This window comes from Acomys russatus, chromosome 31 (genome assembly GCF_903995435.1).
Source record: "Acomys russatus chromosome 31, mAcoRus1.1, whole genome shotgun sequence".
Classification (NCBI taxonomy): domain Eukaryota; kingdom Metazoa; phylum Chordata; class Mammalia; order Rodentia; family Muridae; genus Acomys; species Acomys russatus.
This window is the reverse complement of record NC_067167.1, coordinates 3828702-3848020: the sequence shown is the minus strand read 5'-3', so window position 1 is coordinate 3848020 and position 19319 is coordinate 3828702. Positions and strand designations below refer to the sequence as shown.

General features: G+C 54.7%; 2 protein-coding genes across 2 annotated transcripts; one reads left to right on the top strand and one right to left on the bottom strand.

Moving 5' to 3' along the window:
• Positions 1-878: 878 nt before the first annotated feature.
• Positions 879-3279, top strand: Ticam1 (TIR domain containing adaptor molecule 1). The gene has a single exon (XM_051139837.1). The coding sequence runs from the start codon at positions 1012-1014 to the stop codon at positions 3226-3228; it is 2217 nt and encodes a 738-aa protein (XP_050995794.1). The 5' UTR covers positions 879-1011; the 3' UTR covers positions 3229-3279.
• A 9113-nt stretch (positions 3280-12392) lies between these two features.
• Fem1a (fem-1 homolog A) lies at positions 12393-14527 on the bottom strand. Its single transcript, XM_051172916.1, has one exon. It carries the CDS (start codon positions 14409-14411, stop codon positions 12441-12443), a length of 1971 nt encoding a protein of 656 aa, XP_051028873.1. The 5' UTR covers positions 14412-14527; the 3' UTR covers positions 12393-12440.
• Between the last annotated feature and the right edge of the window lie 4792 nt (positions 14528-19319).

Here is a 19319-nt window from a genome sequence, read left to right as displayed (position 1 = left end):
TCATTTCTCTGTACACCAGGCTTTAGGTTTGTTTTGTTGGTTTGTTGTTGTTTTGTCCCCACTGTCACCACCTCTGTCTTCACATCCATACTTGATGGCTTCCATTTCCCCGACAACCACAGAGAGAGTGGTGGCCCTGCCTTTTTCGCTCCTGGTCTGCCATCTTCCCTCACCGCCCCAACCTGTGACCCTGGCTCTGCCGATGGTCCTTAGGCCCCTCCCTCTGTCTACCTAGTTTCATTGACCTTGGCCCTGGGCCTATCCCATCTGTGCTACTCAAAGCCCAGTTTTTTAAGGCGTTTAGATTGTCTGTGTACAAAGTCTGTGCATTAACTGACTGACGTGTCCACTTCTAATCTAGACCAGGGCTCCTCTTGGCATCCTGAGCTGGCCACGTCATTTTCCATGGGGCATTGTGGGTCCTGCAGCTGCTAGAAGCTGCCTTGGCCTCCATCCACTCCATGTCAGGGCTCTCCGGTTACAGCGGGTCTTCTGGGCTGTGAACAGGAAGCTGGGGGGGGGGGGTGAGTGACAAGGGCGCTCTGCCCACCTGAGGGTCCCTGCGAGTGTCCTTTAAGCCATTAAGAACATCATGCCAGCTCCAGCATCCACTCACCCACTGGTTCACGGCGGTCACTTCTCACCACAGGTGGTTTGTGCAATGCTGGGCGTGGAGCCCGTCGTTCCATGAATGCTTGGCCAGCACGTGTAGCGCTGACCCCAGCCCCTCTTGTGGATTTGGAGACATCTCCCTATACAGTCCTGGCTGGCCTGGAACTCACAGCAATTCCCCCTGCCTCTGCTTCCCAGGGCTGGGGGTGGGGGTGGTTAAAGGGCACACCATCTTGTTTGGAAAGTCACTATGAACTCCCACTTCTGCAGGTCTGCGGTGTCACCCTCCAGGATTCCCTGCAGCAGGGCGGGGACACAGCTGTTCAGGAGGCTGTTGGTTCGGAACATGTCTCCACCCACCCCAGCCTCTGTGGCTCCAGGATTCATCCTGCTCTATCCATGGCCAACCAAGGCCCGTCACTCCATGGTGTCTTTGAACTTCTAGGAGCTGTGGGAAAGGATAGGCTGGCCTACCTGAAACACAAACTAGGGAGTGTACATCCGGGCAGCCAGGAGTCCAAGCTGCTCCACGCCATGGTGCTCTTGGCTCTGGGCCAGGACACAGAGGCCAGGATCTCCTTGGAGGCCTTGAAGGCCAACACAGTGACCCAGCTGGTAGCCCACCAGTGGGCAGGCACGGACAGCACAGAGGGCCCCGAGGAGCCTCCAGACTTGTCATGGACAGTGGCTCGACTATATCACCTGCTGGCTGAGGAGAACCTGTGTCCGGCCTCCGCAAGGGACATGGCTTACCAGGTGGCCGTCCGTGACCTCGCCTCCCAGGGTAACCACCAGTTGAGCCAACTGGAGAACGAGGCCTGGGACCGGTGCAGTTCAGACATCATGGGGGGACCTGATGGCTTGCAGAGACTCCATTCTGATCACGGTTCCCTGCTGCCGTCTTCAACATCCCCTTCAGTCACCAGAAGCCAGCCTCGTCCCATTGACACACCGGACTGGAGCCAGGGGCTTTCTTTACACTCCACCGGCAGCATTGCCTCGGTAGCCAGCCACCTAGAGATCAGCCAGTCACCCACTCTGCCCTTCCTCTCTCCACACCGTGGAACCCATGGGCCCAGCAAGCTGTGCGATACACATGTGGGCACCCCGGAGCCTCAGCTCGTCCCCGCAGGCTGCCAAGAACCTGAGGAGGTGAGCTGGCCCTCGCCGGTGGAGACCAGCATCTCCTTGGGGTCACCACACAGAACTGGGGCCCCAGAGGTGTCTCCAGAGGTGGCTCCGGACATCCTCCCTGACTCCCCTGCTGCTCCAGATGTGGCTGTCCACTGCCCCATCGAATGCACGGAGGTGTCTGCAGCAGCTCCCCTGCCGTCCGCTGTGGAAGGTGCTAGAAAGCAGTCTATCGCAAGTCAGAAGTCACCTCAGGTTTCTGCAGGAGATGATGCTCTGCACAACACCATGCCTAGCCCTCCTGCCCAGCCACCGTCCCCCCAAGTCTCCCCTCCGTCCTCCATCTCCTCCTCCAACAGCAGCTCTGCTCCCCCTGCCTCAACACCCCCTGCCTCGACACCCCCTGTCTCGACACCCCCTGTTCAGGGACACTCGGAAATAGCTGAGCGGAAATTCTATAACTTCGTGGTTATCCATGCCAGGGCTGATGAACATGTGGCCCTACGGATCCGGGAGAAGCTGGAGACCCTTGGGGTGCCTGATGGGGCTACCTTCTGTGAGGAATTTCAGATGCCTGGGCGTGGTGAGCTGCATTGCTTCCAGGATGCCATAGACCACTCGGGGTTCACCGTCCTCCTCCTGACTGCCAGCTTCGATTGTCGCCTGAGCCTGCACCAAGTCAACCACGCTCTCATGAACAGCCTCACACAGTCTGGGAGGCAGGACTGCGTGATCCCCCTCCTCCCTCTAGAGTGCTCACGGGCCCAGCTCAGCCCTGACACAACCAGCCTGCTCCACAGCCTCGTGTGGCTGGATGAACACTCCCCAGTCTTTGCCAGGAAGGTGGCGAACACCTTCAAACCACAGAAGCTCCGGGAACACTGGGTCCGCTGGAAGAAAGAGCAGGAGGCCAGAGCCCTCAGGGAGTGGAGCACACAGCTGGAGGGCGAGCGGCAGAGGGTGACTGCCATGTCTGCTGCCTACTTAGCTTATGCCCACAGTTACAACGCCTGGCAAGCGGAGGTGAACAGACTAGAGGTGGCCTTCAGGAAAGACTTGTCCCTGGGGGTTCCTACATCCTTCCCCAGTTGGCAGGGACGTTCATATCCACAGCAGGCCAGTACCCCAGTTTTCTCACAGCCTCCGTGTTTCCCGCAGCCTCCGTGTTTCCCGCAGCCTCCGTGTTTCCCGCAGCCTCCGTGTTTCCCGCAGCCTCCGTGTTTCCCGCAGCCTCCGTGTTTCCCGCAGCCTCCGTCTCCCCCACATTCCGGATCCTTCCCATCAGCCTCCTCCCCAGCCCCCCAGACTCCACCGGGACCTCAGCCTCTCATTATTCATCATGCCCAGATGGTTCAGCTGGGCGTTAACAACCACATGTGGGGCCAGACAGGGGCCCAGGCGTCCGGTGGCAACACTGAGTGCTTGGAGGAACCCTACCAGGGCCATCTGAGTGACCAGGGGGGACCCCTTGAGACTCCAGAGTGATCATGTTGCAGCCCACCTTAGTGATTAGGTTGGTCCCCCCACCTAGATTGCTAGAGTGGCTAGGTTGGATTTCACCTAGTCCCAGAGTAGCCATTCTGCCTCGGCCCCCACAGTGGCCAGAACTTGGACCCAGCTTGGGACGCCAAAGCAGGGAAGACCCATTTGAACACTGGACAGGATTCTGTGGGACTCCAGCTTGCATCCCCTAGGTGGACAAGAGGATAGTGGCTCTGAGGTGCCCTCAGCGAGGCCACGTAACCTCCCTTCACGGTGGCATATACTGTCCACGGGGTCTCTCTAGTGCTGGGGCACAGGGAGAGGGTCCTGTCTTTATAATAAAGCTATGGATAGATGAATCACAAGCCGGCGTCCCCACCCTCCCTGAACAAGCCGAAGACTCCAGCTCTGCTGCTGGGAAAGGAGGCATGCCAGCCCCCATCCTGAGTGGCAGGAACCGGAAATTATGTAAATAGATTCTCATCCCATTGGTAAATGCAGGCCACGTGGTCGTCTGCTGCAAGAAATTCAGGGAAACGTAGTCTTTTGGAGGGCATGGCGGCCATATCTTAGGAAGTCTTGGAATGTCAGGGAAGAAGGAGAAAAAGACACTGGAAGTTTGCAGTGATTTTTATTCTTTTGTGTGCATTTATTTATGTAGTGTATGTATGCCAGGGCATGTGTAGGGGTCAGAGGACAATTTCTGCCCCATTTGCCCCATCCACTTTCTCCAGGAGTCCTCCTCTCCAAAACACGTCAAACCCACCCTATACATTAAAATTTTTTGGTTTTTTTTGTTTGTTGTTTGTTTGGTTGGTTTTTCGAGACAGGGTTTCTCTGTGTAGCCTTGGCTGTCCTGGACTCGCTTTGTAGACCAGGCTGGCCTTGAACTCGCAGAGATCCACCTGCCTCTGCCTTCTGAGTGCTGGGATTAAAGGTGTGCACCACCACTGCCCGGCTGATTATTATTAGTATTAACAAATTATTATTATTATTATTATTATTATTATTATTATTATTATTATTATTATTATTATTATTATTATTATTATTATTATTCTGGTCTTTTGAGACAGGGTTTTTCTGTGCAGCAGAGCTCTGGCAGTTCCTGTGGCCTCAAACTCACAAAGATCCACCTGCCTCTGCTTCCCAAGTGCTGGGATTAAAGGCATGCACCACCACTGTCCAGTTTGTTTAATTAGTTTTTGAGGCAGGGTCCGTTTTACTGCAGGCTGACCTGGAACTCAATGTGTAGCCAAAGACTTTCTGATCCTCCTCCTGCCTCTAGCTCCTAGCGCTGGGTTTATGGTGCTCAGCACTTGGGCTCCTGCTGTTCCTGCAGGCTAGGCAGACATTCTCCGCATTCCTGAGGTTGTGACTTGCCCACACAACTCAACCCTCCAAACAGGCCTCTGCGAAATGTGGACTCATTTTACAGATGGGGAAAACTAAGACCCAGCGCTGAATCCTGGCCCACAACACCACTCTACTTAGAACTGAGGAGGGTTTAACGCAAAAAGCCAGCAACTGTGCACTTCTCCACAGACGGCCAAGCTTGCGGGGCCTGTCCCAGGCGTCTTCATAAACAGCCAAGGGCGGAGCGGATGAGTCACTTGGCCCGCTTGCGCGAGCATTATTTTATTCTCTGAGTCAGACCTTGTCAGAGCTGTTCTGTGCATTACAGACCTGAAGTGAAACCCCAGCGTGGCAGTTCTGAGGTTCCTTGGGGCACAATGTAAATGAGGGCCTCGGCAGTGGTGGATGGGAGGGTGCTGGGCTCTCCACTGGGGGGGGAGGGGGGAGTGTAAACGGAGGCAGCAGTGAGAGAAGCCAGGGGACACCTTGGAAAGCTGAAGGGTCTTGGAAGAAGCAAGCTCCTGTGTGTGTGTGTCTGTGTCTCTGTGTCGTGCGTGCGCGTGAGTGTGCGTGCATGCGTGTGGGCACGTTAGGGGAGCCATGGGAGGGAGGGGGCGAGGGGAACTGGGTAGACAAGTCACTTCCACTGGATTTAGGAGTCCTGAGAGATGGCTCCGCTGGTAAAGACACTTGCCATGTGGCCTCATGACCACATGGCAGGCAGAAGGGGAGAACCGACTCCTGCAAGCTGTCCTCTGACCTTCACACAGCTGCACGTGCACACGCCCACAATAAATCAAGAAATATAATCGCCCTGGCACTTGGGAGGCAGAAAAGAGATCAAGAGTCCAAGGCCAACTTCATCTACTTAACAAGTTTGAGGCTAGCCTGGGCTATGGGAAACCTTGTCTCAAGTCAAAAAAAAACCCTTTTTTCCCCCTTTTTAAATTTTTTCCCTTTTTAAATTTACTTGTGTTGCTAGTCAAGTGCTCTGCTTCTGAGCCACTATCTAGTACCTGCTGTGTACACATGTGCTAGCACTAGGGCACAGAGAGGCCATTTGTGTTCATATGTTCACAGCCTTAGGGCTGTGATGGGTGGAGTGATTGAAGGAAGCTTCTGGAAGGAGGAAGTCTCTGAGGGGCTAGAACCACACTGAACATTGTTTGAGGTCCATGGTGCCCCCCCCTCCCCGTCTTATGTTCCCTGGTGGCAGCCTCAGCCTGGTGTCACTACCCAGCTGGGGATTCAAAAGGCCAATCTCTGCTCAAAGCCTGTCCTGGCTTTTATGGAGGGTGGCAGGCACAGGGTGTCACTATGCAGCCCTGTAACCCACTATGTAGATCAGGCTAGCCTTGACTCTCCTCTGGAGCACCGCGATTCAGGTTGGGTGTTCTTTTGTTTTTTGTTTTTTCGAGACAGGGTTTCTGTGTTGTCTTGGCTGTCCTAGACTCACTTTGTAGACCAGGCTGGCCTCGAACTCACAGTGATCCACTTGCCTCTGCCTCCTGATGTGCTGGGATTAAAGGCGTGCGCCACTTCGCCTGGCATGTTGGATGTTCTTAAGGAAACCTTATTTGTTTTACAAATGTTCTTTCCAAGCCCATGGTCTTATTTTGCAGCAGAGTCACACACCATGGGTGTGCCTGGGTTTTTACAGGGCAGAATGTGTGACAAATGTGCTTTTACACTTATTTTGTGTGTGATCATGTGTGCGGAGGTCAGTCCTCTCTTTCCGTTAGGATCAAACTCCGGGGGGTGAGGCCTGGTGGCCTTAGGTGTGTGGCCTAACACAGGCAGCAGAGGGGTCTCTTGGGGACTTGTGTGCTTATGGATTTGTAGCCAGCTGGGGTGAGGCAGGAAGCCAGGGCCGTCTCCTGCTCCTTTGTAGCTTGCTCTAGAAGCATCTGGCAACCTCCCTTCCTAGGCCTGCAGCACGCTGCTGGGCGAGTCCAAGGTTACCATGACCTGGCTCCAGTCACCCCAAGGGCCCTCCTCAAGGAACCGAAAGGAGGAAGTTGTGTCATTTGCCAAGGCCCTCCTGGCTTCTGCCCACACTGGGTTCCCACAGCTTCTGTAGCAGAAAAGGATTTGGAGGGAGGCCTGGGTGAAGCCCCCACCCCCTCAGCAGGGAGTGCACTGCTGGAGGTCGCTGTGAGTGTGTGCGGGGGGGGGGGGGGGGGGGGGGGGTGACCTGCCCTCCCCCTCCCCCCTTCCCCCTCCTGCTGGCTGCCCTTCTTCTTCCAGCCAGTTCCCTCCTGTCTTAGGTGTGCCAGGGACCTTTGTGACTGGCTGGAAAGCTCTCCCCGCTAGATTCCTCCCTGACTCCCTCTTAAATTTCCTTAAGCTCTCGGAGCTGGCAGGACAGCTCAGTGGTTAGAGCACCGGCTGCTCTTGCAGAGGACCTGTGTTCCATTCCAAGTACAAAAGTGGCAGCTCACAGCCATCTGTAATGCTGGTCCTAGGGCATCCAACACCTTCTTCTGGCCTATGCAGGCAAACTACCCATAAAAGTACACGCGTGCGCACGCACACACACACACACACACACACACACACACACACACACACACACACACACACTGCATATCCAGAGTCTTTATAGGGGCGTTTTGGCCCCTCTTTTGTTTTTGTTTTTTCAAGACAGTTTCTCTGTGTAGCCCTGTCTGTCCTAGAACTCACTCTGTAGATCAGGCTGGCCTTGAACTCACAGCGATCTGCCTGCTTCTCGCCTCCCCAGTGCTGGGATTAAAGGTGTGCGCCACCACCTCCAGGCCCTCAGCCACCTCTTTAAAAACCCATTACTGGGGCTGGAGAGATGGCTCAGTGCTTAAGAGCACTGCCTGCTCTTCGAAAGGACCTGGCTTCAATTCCCAGCACCGATATGGAAGTTCACAACTGTCTGTAACTCCAAGATCTGACACCCTCACACCAATGCACATAAATTAAAATTAAATAATAAAAATAAAAAACCCTTAATTTGGGGCTTAGGACTTGAACTTGAGCCTCGAGCATGAATAAAACAGCTGGCGTTTGCCTGTGGTCCCTGTGCTGGGGAGGCAGAGGCAGCAGGAAGGACTCCGGGATTCCCAGGCAGTCCAGGCAACTCTGCTGCAGGGTCAGTGAGGTCAGCTTAAAACCAACCATGGTCACTAGAGGGCTCAGTTAGCAGACCCTTGCAGCAAAGCCTGCTGGCCTGAGTTTAATCCCAGGTACCCAAGAGTACCAACTCCCCAGAGTCAGGCACACAAACGCAAAATCCCAACAAATCATCAAAGAGGCAAGGTGAGCAGCTCCTGAAACACTGATGCTCCCTGGACCCCCTAACATGTGCACACATGTGCCTGCTCACACAATTTCTGCTAGGCACCTACTGTATGCCAAGGACGCCTTCTGTGGTTCTTGCTTCCATCTGGCTGAGCCCAGACCTCTAGTCAGCAATGGTGAGGATGCTGAAGGCACAGTAGGTACCTCAGGCAGCTCCTAGAGAGGCATCCTGGAGGACCAAGAGGCTCTAAGGGGCCCAGGGGTCCCTCAGTGGGCTCATCTCAGCTGTGGGGGGGACTCCATCCTCAGCAGATCACGAGTTCAAGGTCAACCTCAGCTACAGGATGCTTGGAGTGTGGGAGGTGGTTGGGTGTGCCAAGGCAGCGCTGCAGTGAACAGCCCTTTCAATTGGGGGCACCAAAGATAGCAGCCTGGGCCCTGGGAGGGGTATGATGCTCCTCCCCCATCTCCCAGATAGAGAAACTGAGGCATGGAGAGGGTGGAGTCAATCTCCAAGACTGCAAGCTGCTGTCCTATGTTGAGTTGGTGCCCAAAGAGAAGAGCCTCCTATGAGATGCCAGAGTGGGGCTTTTATTTTTAGCCTGTGTGTGGCTCGGGCCTTTCAAGCAGCATCGGGAGGCAGCCAGACTCCTAGGGGTGTGAAAAGGATTTGGGCTCAGCATCCAGCAGTGGAGGCTCTCAGACCCCACACCAGATGTGAGCTAGTCAGTCCTGTGTCCGCTGCTCTGGGGCTTTTGTACTGATTTCTCCTGTCCCGTTCTTCTGACTGTTGCTGGTGACCCTGGCCTTACTCATCCTATTCAACTGCAGCCACTGAGTTTAAGTAAACTTTACAGTTTTTAACAAGTATCCCAGGGCTTGGGGTGGGTCCCAGAGCTCCAAGCTCACAAGTGCTTACCACATCCCAGGCCTGAACTCAGCCTCTGGGGGTGCCCGGAAGATACCCTAAAAACCACTGATTTGGGAGCTGGAGAGATGCTTCAGTGGTTGAGAGCACTGGCTGCTCTTCCAGAGGTCCTGAGTTCAATTCCCAGCAACCACATGGTGGCTCAAAACCATCTGTAATGGGATCTGATTTCCTCTTCTGGTGTGCATGAAAACAGAATATTCATAGACATAAAATAAATAAATTAAAAAAAAAAAAACCCACTGATTGTAGATGTGAAAAGGGTCAGTTTTGTAAACTGAGCGTGATGGCACATACCTGTGACCCAGTACTCTCAAGAGACAGTAGTATCAGGAGTTCAAGGCCAGCCTGGGCTACATGAATGCAGACCTTGCCTAAGGTGGTTCAGTGGTTAAGTGTACAGTGCCAGCACCCACACCAGGTGGCTCACATCCACTGTAACTCCAGCTGCACGTGGGTGGACTTGTCTGGCCCTCAGGTACTACACTCACATGCACCCCCCACTCCCCACCAGCAATTGGCTGAGAAGGAAATAGCCTGGGGAGGCAGTGGCCTAGACGCAGAGGGTAACCTGGGAAGCTTCTGAAGGTCAGGGTCAATCAGGCTCACTTCTTGTTGTTTTTTTTTTTTTTTTTCCCCCAAGACAGGGTTTCTCTGTCTGTCCTGGACTGACTTTATAGACCAGGCTGGCCTGGAACTCAGAGATCCACCTGCCTCTGCCTCCCAAGTGCCGGGATCAAAGGCGTGCGCCACCACGGCTGGTTGGTTGTTTTTGCTCCTGAGAGAGGGCCTCACTGTGTAGCACTAGCTGTCCTGGAACTCACAGAGATCCCCCTGCCTCTGGAGGGCTGTGATTGAAGGTGTGGCAGTGTATCTGGCTCAAGCTCACTTCCTGACAGGCTTTAACAAGTCGTCAGGGCTGAGGGTGGCATCTCAAACGTGCAGAGCCAAGCCCACCATCTCCTCTGCAGCACAGCAAGTGCTGGCCACAGCCTCCAACCCACACCTGCTGGGCTGTCAATCCTCCTGTCATCCCCTTGGGCCCAAGGTTCAGCTGGGTGGTTCTGAGCTGGGCTATGTTTAACCTGAGGTCGGGACGCTCCCTACCTAGAAATGCCAGGCACTGGTGCAGCCCACAGGGACAGGCTGTGCCACTGCCCTGATCCACATGAACGGAGACCAGCTGGGGGTGGGGTGGAGTGGGCCTCCCTCCCTTGCTCCAGGTCTATCTGCCCACTCACCACTGGTGTCGTGCTGAGGGGCTGAACTGGAGCCTCACAGGTGGCTGGCACTTAGCGCCATCCCTCCAGCAGTCATTTTTGTTTTTTGTTATTTTGGGGGGAGGTGGGTCTCTCTCAGTAGTTCTGGCTGTCATGGGGTTATGTAGACCAGGAGGACCTTACACTCAGAGAGATGCCCCTGCCTCTGCCACCACACCCTACCGTTAGTCTCTCTTAACTCTCCCAGGAAGTCTACCATCTGACCACAGGGTCTCCAGGCTACCTGTTAAACCAATCACCACAGCCCCCCCCCCACAGGCTGTTGTGATTGATAAGAGGGAGTACAAGAGACATAGGCCTGTACAGTTATTGGTAAGGCTGGGTAGAACGCAGGGGAGGGGGCTTTGTAGGAAATCTGTCCTTTGACCCTGCTGCTCTTACCAGGGCGAACCCAGCTGGAAGGAGCCACTGGGAACTGCCAGATCAAACCTCCCAGAAGACTGTCCACCATAGCCTGGCCCGAGGCAGCGCTTTGTATTCTGACCCTGTACAGAACATGGGGCTCACATAGTTATTCTTCTAAATTTGGCGTAGGGCAGAGGGGGTCAGTGGTTCTGCAAGGACCCATGAGACAGATGCTCAAGGTGCTGAGGCAGGGGAATGGATCTGGACACCTGCTGAGATGGAGGGTTTGAGTCTGACCTTTTCGCATGTGCTGTGTCCCTGGGCACACCCCTTGTGGTCTTCACTTGGCTAGCCTTGCTCCCCCTGATACCTAAATGGGAACAGCTACATGAAAAGGCAGCTGCTGTGGGCAGGCGGGGCATTTGAACACCTGGCGGGCAGTAGGGGCTCAGTAAATGCTCACTAGTATCATACAGCATAGGAGATGGTTTTGAGAGTGTAGGGGCCTTAAAATACTGCTTCATTATGTTAGCACCAGACTATACATTAACTCTCGCTCTACTCCAGCATTGCCTCCAATGTATGATCCTCCTGCCTCAGCCTCGGAAGTGCTGAGACGGCGGGTCTGTGCCACCACCCACAACCTGACCACATCAAAGAACGGTTAAGCAGATTTCTTCACATACCTGCATTTTAATCCATAAATATCAGTTCCAAGACTCACAGAGGTTCCCGTTTGCCCTGAGCTTCGGCAGGGCGGGGCAGCGAGGTCCTGCCCAGTAAGGCTAAAGCTTGGTTTGTACAGAGAACCTACCTAACACTGCAATCACACACTGATGTCTTCGAGGAACAGCTTATGTGGCACCAATGGCTGGGCGAAACCGGCCCCTCTACACATGACTTCCTCTCCCTGCAGCTGGTTGCTACAGGCTGAGGATGTGCACCTCCTGCCTCGGCATGAATGATCCAGGGTGGATCACACACCGCAATCATGCACACACACAGGGAAAGAGCTGGTGGAGTCAAGGCAGCTGTTCAGTGGTTTTTGTTTTTGTGGTGCTGGGCTGCACTCAGGGCCCCACGTGGGTCAGGCTGGTACCACATGGATCCATCGCAGCCCTGGCTGGCAGCTCCCTACCTTCCCTAGTCTTCCCTGCAGCTGTCAGGGATACTAGGGACTCCTCATGAAGACCTTGGGTCAGTTCCTCAGGGAAGGGGAAACAGGACCAATGTGGCACGGATGTGAACCCAGTGGCTGCAGCACCTGCCAGGTCATCACTGCTATAACCTAAAGTTGGGCCTGGAGGCATGGTGTCTGCCTGGTGTTGCTCCTGCCACTTGCTCTGGGCCTTTTTTTTTTTTTTTGGTTTTTCGAGACATGGTATCTTTATTGAGACTTGCCTCTGTCTCCTGAGTGCTGGGGTTAAAGGCCTGCTCTCAGCCTTCTTGGGGACAGTGCTCTCTCTGACCACCATGGGCATGACGAGGCTTCTCAGGACCTCTGTCACAGATCTGCGCTTACAACTCGCGCTGCTCTTAGCTGTGGCCACCGCAAAGTGCTGGCAACTTCAAACTAAGTCATTACTAAGTTGAACAAGCAGAAACCAGAGGGGGGGGAAAAAAAAAAAGACAGAGCAAACACCTCAGATGGTGGGCTCCAGGCTGCTGCCCACCTGCTCAGTAAATGACAAACCAACCGCACACATCTAGGTGGTGGGTGCCCACCGCAGGAAGGAGCCTTTTGCTCACTGCGCTTCCAGACTTCTGACCCCATCTTGACCAGGGCTGGTGCACAGGACTCCAGTACAAATTGGCTGGGGCCTGGGTGACAGAGCAGAGGCCTCCAGACCCATAGAGATGCCACTGACATCGTTTAGCATCTCCAGGGAGAAAGGCCATCTTCCTACCATGTGACCCTTTAAGGCTTCTAGAATCAACAGCGGGGCTCACTCCACTGCACCCCCACTGCCAGTAGGCCAAGGGGACAGGATGCTCCTGCTTGGAGAAGGCCAAAGCAGACACTGGTGGCCGGGCCAGGCTCAGTGTAACTGGATGAAGGCCTCCAGCTCCTCTGGGATAAAGCCCTTATAAGGGACCTTGTTCCTGTCCAGGGCGCGGGCAGCCAGGCACTGTAGTGTAATGTAATTGAAGGGCTGCACGGTGCTCTTCGCCAGCAGCTTCGAGTCCAGCAGCTCGTAGGCAGTTTTCTTGAAGGCATTGGTGGCGTCCATGTGGGCCCCAGCTTCGATGAGTGCGTCCATGATGGCCGGGCAGTTGTTCTGGGCAGCAATGTGCAGTGGGGTGTTGTTGTCAAAATCTCGGCTGTCTGGGTCGGCTCCGCAGTCCAGCAACACCTTGACCACGTGCAGCGAGGGGAAGACGCCCACACGGTACCGGCCCACGTTGGTGGTCTCCTTGTCCACCGCCATGTGCAGTGGGGTAAAGCCGTTCTTGCCTCGAGGGGCACACTTGAGGAGGCGGTAGACCGTCTGGTGCTTGAGATGTTCCTGGCTGGGGGTGCACTCCACCTTCTCGAGCAGGTACAGCAGGTGGAGGATGATAGCAATGGCTTTGGTAAACTGTGCCGAGTCCCCTGGCTCCTTGGACAGCTGCAGAGCCCGCTCCACTTCCCGGACCCCTTTGCTGAGCACACCCATGAGGTCGGCAAAGCCGAGCTGCATCCCCAGGTTGCCTTTGGCTGAGCGGTCCTGCAGCACGTAGGAGAACAGCTCTGCGAACGACAGGAAGCTGCTGGCTGTCATGGGGCTCAGGGGTTCCAGGTTGCTCTGTTGCATGTCCAAGGCATACTTCCACAGACGGATACAGCGCTCAAAATTTCCAGAGTCCGCATAGACGGCACCCCGGTACCTTATATAGTATGAAGTGTCAGGGTGTGAGGGGCCCAGGATCCTCTCCCGTATAAGTAGTGCCTGCATCCGCATCTCATCGGGATCTGTGATGAGGGCCTCCAGCTCCTGGGGTGTGGTCACCTCCCTGGAATAGTCATAGGCCAGAACCAGCTGCTGGGGCTCGGGCTTGGGAAGGTAGTCCCCACCCTGGTGGCGGAGTTCCATCGCCCTTCTCCAGTGCTTTAAGGCTCCAAGCAGATCTCTTTTCTTATCCACATAGGTGGCTCCCAGTAGCTCCAAAGCTTCCACGGCCGCTTCCCGGCTAGTAGGGCAGCAGCTCTCGTAAGGTTCTGCTTCCTCCGGGGTGGAACAGCGGCTGTCTGGCCCCTGGGAGGAGGAGCCGCCTTCCCTGCTCAGCTCTGCCCCTGAGAGCTGCCCGTGACCGGGCTGCTCTTGGATGAGATACTCCACGATGTTTGTGTGCCCGGTGACGCTGGCGGCCAGCAGCGGGGTCATGCCATAGCCGTCGCGCTCCATGCGCGCGTGGCAGCCCAGCAGCAGTTGCAAGATCTCCAGGCTGCCAGATTCGGCGCAGTCGTGCAGGGCAGTGTTGCCCTTGGCGCTGCGCCGGTTTACCTGCGCGCCGCGCTCCAGCAGGTAGCGCGCGATCTCGCGGTGGCCCTTGTAGCAGGAGATCATGAGGCACGTGTGGCCGTGGCGGTTGGCGACCTCCAGGTCCGCCTTGTGCTCGCCCACCAGGTAGCGCACCACGTCCAGGTGGCCGTCGAAGCAGGCGGCGCGCAGCGGCGTGGAGTTGGTGCGCGTGGTGCGGTTGACCGAGGCGCCCCGGCGCAGCAGGCTACGCACCACGGCCAGGTGGCCCGCCGCTGACGCTGCCCAGAGCGGCGGGGCGCCCTCAATGGTCTCGCCATCGAAGTGCACGGAGCCGCCCGCCTCCACGCTGGCGCCGCAGTGGTCCACCAGATACTCCACCACGTCCAGGTGCCCGCGGCGCGCCGCGATCAGCAGCGGGGTGCCGCCGCCCGCCACCTCACCCAGCAGCTCGTCCAGCTCCTCGCGGCCGCGGCCTGCCAGCAGCTTCTGCAGCAACAGCAGCTTGCCGTCGTGCGCCGCATTGTACACTGCCGTGTGCAGATCCATGCTTGGGAGCGACGCTGCCGGCTCTAGCCGGGCCGCCGATCGCAGGAGACAACCTTCACCTTCTCCCCGGCTGCCATCTTAGCGGGCCTCCAGGCGGAACAAAATGGCCGCCGCGACGGGGGTCGCGGGCATGCCGGGAAATGGAGTCCCAGGAGCGATCACTCGCCGGAAAATACTGAGAGAGCAGAGTGGAGGAAAAGACTACATTTCCCGAAAGGCGTAGAGAGAGCTGACCGCAATTTGCTCCAAGCAAGGCAAATGGTCAATGCGACCCTGGGAAATTTGGTGACGCTGGTCCTGGGACCAAGTCTAAGGCGGAGCCTGCAGGAAGCATGTTCGCGCTCGGTTCCCAGAAGGACGTTTCTCAGAAAGCCTCTCGGTTTTCAATACCTACTATGCGAGGCTATAAAGTGTGTGACCCTAGGGTATATGATGGCGTATTTCCAGTTACTTTCAACGGCAAGAGTCTATAGAAAGAGCAAGCGCTCTCCTCCCTGGAAATGACATTTCCCATTAAATTGTCGAGGTGGCAAGCCTCCTGGAACCGCGGGAAATTTGAGGCTATTTCTGACATTACGGCACAGGGAGTGCAGGGGTACACCCAGTCATAAAGGGCTACATTTCCGAAGCCAGCTACGAGCCAGGGCATGGTGAGAATTTTGTTTTCAGTTACGGATCTTAGGGATAGAAAACAAGCTACTGAACGAGCATAGGGATAGAAAACAAGCTGCTGAACGGCTGCTATTGCGTCATGCGAGGCTATACGGGCATTAGCGTCTGCGACGCTAGGAAATATGGGCAAGTGCGCTACTGTCCTAAAAGAATGCCCAGAAATCTGTGCTCCAGCTCTGAGAACGTGGGCGAGGTGCATCGTAGCCGGAGGTAGCCATTGAAAGGCTCTAGTTCCCAGCATGTAAAGCTGCACGCCAAGCTTTGCCGCAGAGCACGCAAGAAAAAGCGTGAAGCCGAAAAAAGACTACACTTCCCAGAGAGCGTTGCGACATCCGAGCTGAAAAGCAGATAAAAGTATTTTCCTCGCGTAAGGGCACGTTAGGGGACACGCCGCAAGCAACCCTGGCCAATGTAGTGACGTAATTCCGGTTTCCGTGCCCGCTCAGGCAAAAAATAAACGTGGCTCCTCACCCTCCACGGACTACATTTCCCAAGCGGGTACGGAAAGTGACTCGCAGCCAATCGGGAGCCATGTGCCGCGTGTGGAGGCTTTTCTGACCAGCAGGGGGCGCGCGCCGAACGTAAGAGACAAAGACCCGCCAAGGTTCAGCAGTCCCGATTTTCAAGTTATTTTTAATTTTTCAAAAAGCACGTGTATCAGCCACATGCGCGCCGCGTCCGACGAGGCCAGCAGAGGGCGTCGAGTCCCCTCCAGCGGGAGTTACAGGTGATGTGAGTTACTGCTGAACCATCGCTCCAGTCCCACAATGTGGGTTGTTTTTTTGTTTTGTTTTGTTTTTTTTTTTGTTTTTTTTTTTTTTTTTTTTTTTTGGTGTTTCGAGACAGGGTTTCTCTGTGTAGCCTTGGCTGTCCTGGACTCACTTTGTAGACCAGGCTGGCCTCGAACTCACAGCGATCCGCCTGCCTCTGCCTCCCGAGTACTGGGATTAAAGGCGTGCGCCACCACGCCCGGCTTGTTTTTGTTTTTAAAGATTTATTTATTTATTATGTATAATGGTCTGCCTACATGCATGCCAGAAGAGGACATCAGATCCATGTGGTTGCCAGGAATTGAACTCAGGACCTTTGGAAGAGCAGCCAGCGCTCTTAACCTCTGAGCCATCTCTACAGCCCCCTCAATGTCTTTTTTAAAGATTAGTTTGAGGATTTCACGTAGCTCACGCGGACGTCAATTCCCGAGACCCACATGGTGGGTGGTGAGAACTGATTTCCAAGGGTCCCTCTGACGTCCATACATATTCTGTGGCACACGGACACACAAACACACACACACACACACCAATTGCATTTATTTTTTTCATTATTATTATTAATTATTATTATTATTATTATTATTGTTTGTTGGTTGGTTTGGTTTGGTTTTTCGAGACAGGGTTTCTCTGTGTAGCCTTGACTGTCCTGGACTAACTTTGTAGACCAGGCTGGCCTCGAACTCACAGCGATCCACCAGCCTCTGCCTCCCAAGTGTTGGGATTAAAGGCATGCGCCACCACACCCGGCCCAATAAATGCAATTTAAAATTGCATAATTCTCTGTGCACATATGCGTACCACAGCACACACATAAGGAGTGTGTGCTTGGGAGTCAATTCTCATCTTCCACTGTGTGGGATCTGGGGATTGAACTCTGGTCATCTGTCTTGGAAGCAAACCTGCCTACCCATCTCACTAGTTGTTTTTCTTTGTTTTGAGTATGGGTTGGGTGTTTTGTTTTGTTTTGTTGAGTTTTTTTTGCTTCCTCGGGCCTCCCAGGGAGTCAGCTATGAGGAGGTCCTCTGGGGCCTGTGCTTGGGGACACTCCAGCCACTGTGTGCCTCCTGTGCCTGTGTGTCAATCTGTCTCCACTCTCCCCGTCTCCTCCTCAGCTGTGGGCATCTGCCTGCTATGCACGGGCACATTCTGGGCTACCTGCCAGGTGGACCCCACTTGGGTGTGACTAGCCATAGCCAGCTCCTAAATCCTGACCATGACCACCTCTCAGGCAGAGTCACAGCCGAGCTACCTCCACCAGCCACGCAAGAGGCTCACACAGAGCTTTGCCAGGGCTGTTCCCCACAAGGAACAGTTAATAACGAAAACACCTAGATGTAATGTATGTATCTGGGTGGTGACACACGCCTTTAATCCCAGCACTCCGGAGGTAGAAGCAGACGGGTCTCTGAGTTCGAGGCCAGCCTGATCTACAGAGAGTTCTAGGACAGACAGAGCTACACAGAGAAACCCTGTCTCAAAAAAAGGGGAAAAAAGGCCGGGTGTGGTGGCACACGCCTTTAATCCCAGCACTCTGGAGGTAGAGGCAGGTGGATCGCTGTGAGTTCAAGGCCAGCCTGGTCTATAAAGCAAGTCCAGGACAGCCAAGGCTACACAGAGAAACCCTGTCTCATAAAATAACCAAATAAATAAATAAATAAATAAATAAGGGGGAAAAAAATACAGAAAGTGGTGTCGCAGACCCCAGGATGTCCAAGCTAAGGACAGAGTGGATTTCTTCATTCTGTGAATAGTTTCTGATCTGGTGTTGGGGACGGAAGGAGTTTTGAAGCTGGGTGGAGTCAGCAGGACACAGGAGGTAGAAGTTTAAACCAGTGTGCAGTGGGTAGATAGGTCTTCCTGGGCAAACACGGGGATGGGGGGTGAAGGTGAGAGGGGTGGGAGGGTGGAAGTGAGGGGGGAGGAGGGTGGGGGGTGGAAGTGAGGGGGATGGGGGGTGAAGGTGAGGGGGGTGGAGGTGAGGGGGGTGGGGGGTGGAGGTGAGGAGGGTGGGGGGTGGAGGTGAGGGGGGTGGGGGGTGAAGGTGAGGGAAGTGGGGGTGAAGGTGAGGGGAGTGGGGGGGTGAAGGTGAGGGGGGTGGGGGTTGGGGGAGATGGCCACACCACTGACTTGTTCTCATGGTGCTGGGGACCGGCCCCTGGGCACCGCAGATGCTGGGCAAGCTCTTGCCACAGAACCGCTTCTTCAACACGTTATGCAACTTCCAAAATACATGTTTTGTTTTTATTTATGTGGCTGTGAGTGCAGGTGTCCTCAGAAGCCAAAAGAGGGTGTCAGATTCCCCCTGGAACCGGAATTGCAGATGGTTGGCTGAGCTGCCGCGTGGGTATGGAGGCCAAGTTCATCAACTGAGTCAACAGCCCATGCTCCAACTTCTGCTGCCCTGGAATAGGAAATGTCTGTCTGTCTTTCTTTCTTTTTTTGAGACACGGTTTCTGTGTATCCCTGGCTGTCCTGGACTCACTCTGTAGATCAAGTTGGCCTTGAACTCCCAGCGATCTACCTGCCTCTGCCTCCCAAGTGCTGCGATTAAAGGCGTGCACCACCACGCCCGGCTGGAATATGCAATTTTTAAAAATTCATCTTTGTCTGCATGTTGCTTATGTTTAAGGCCTGAGGCTCCGCCCATCCCTCGTACACCTTAGTTATTGAAGCAGGCTCTCCCAATCCAACTCAGAGCTCAAAGATATGGCTGGTCTCAGCATCCAGTCTCTGCCTTCCTCGGCAGGGATAGGCCACGCCCACCAGAGTCACACTTAGGCAGTGTGATTACTTACTGAGCTACTGAGCGCTCTCCCTGGCCCTCTAATGGTTCTTTTATACATTGCCTTTACATGGTGTGTGTGTGTGTGTGTGTGTGCATATGTACCTTACTGGAGAGAATCCACTCTCTCCTACCACCCTGTGGATCCTGGGGAATCACACTGAGGTCCTCAGTCTTGGACCTCACTGTGAGGCTAGCCCCTGCTCCATCACCTTCCGTTTGTATTCTCTGTCCACAAACATCCCTCATGTCCCTTCCTCTCCACGTAAAGACCCCAGTGCTAAGGGCCAAAGGCCACAGTCATTGGCCTCTTGGGTCCTTCAAATACAGCGGGATTCAAACTGCTTTAGATTTAAACTTACTTTCTTTCTTTTTTTTAATTGTGTCCAGCCTGCCGTGGTTCTGTACACATGTCATCTCAGCACTCGGGGGCTGAGGCAGGAGGATGATGCGCGGTCTAGCCTGGGCTACAGCAAGACTCTGTCTCCAATGGAAAATTTTGTCTAGGGTGCCTGGCATAGTGGCGCAGGCCTTTAATCCCAGCACCTGGGAGGCGGAGGCAGGCGGATCTCTGTGAGTTCAAAGCCAGCCCTGTCTCAACAAAGAGCAACAGGGAAGTTGTGTCTGGGCTCGGGAGAGGGCTTAAGGGGTGGAAGTGCTGGCTGCCAAGCGTGACATCCC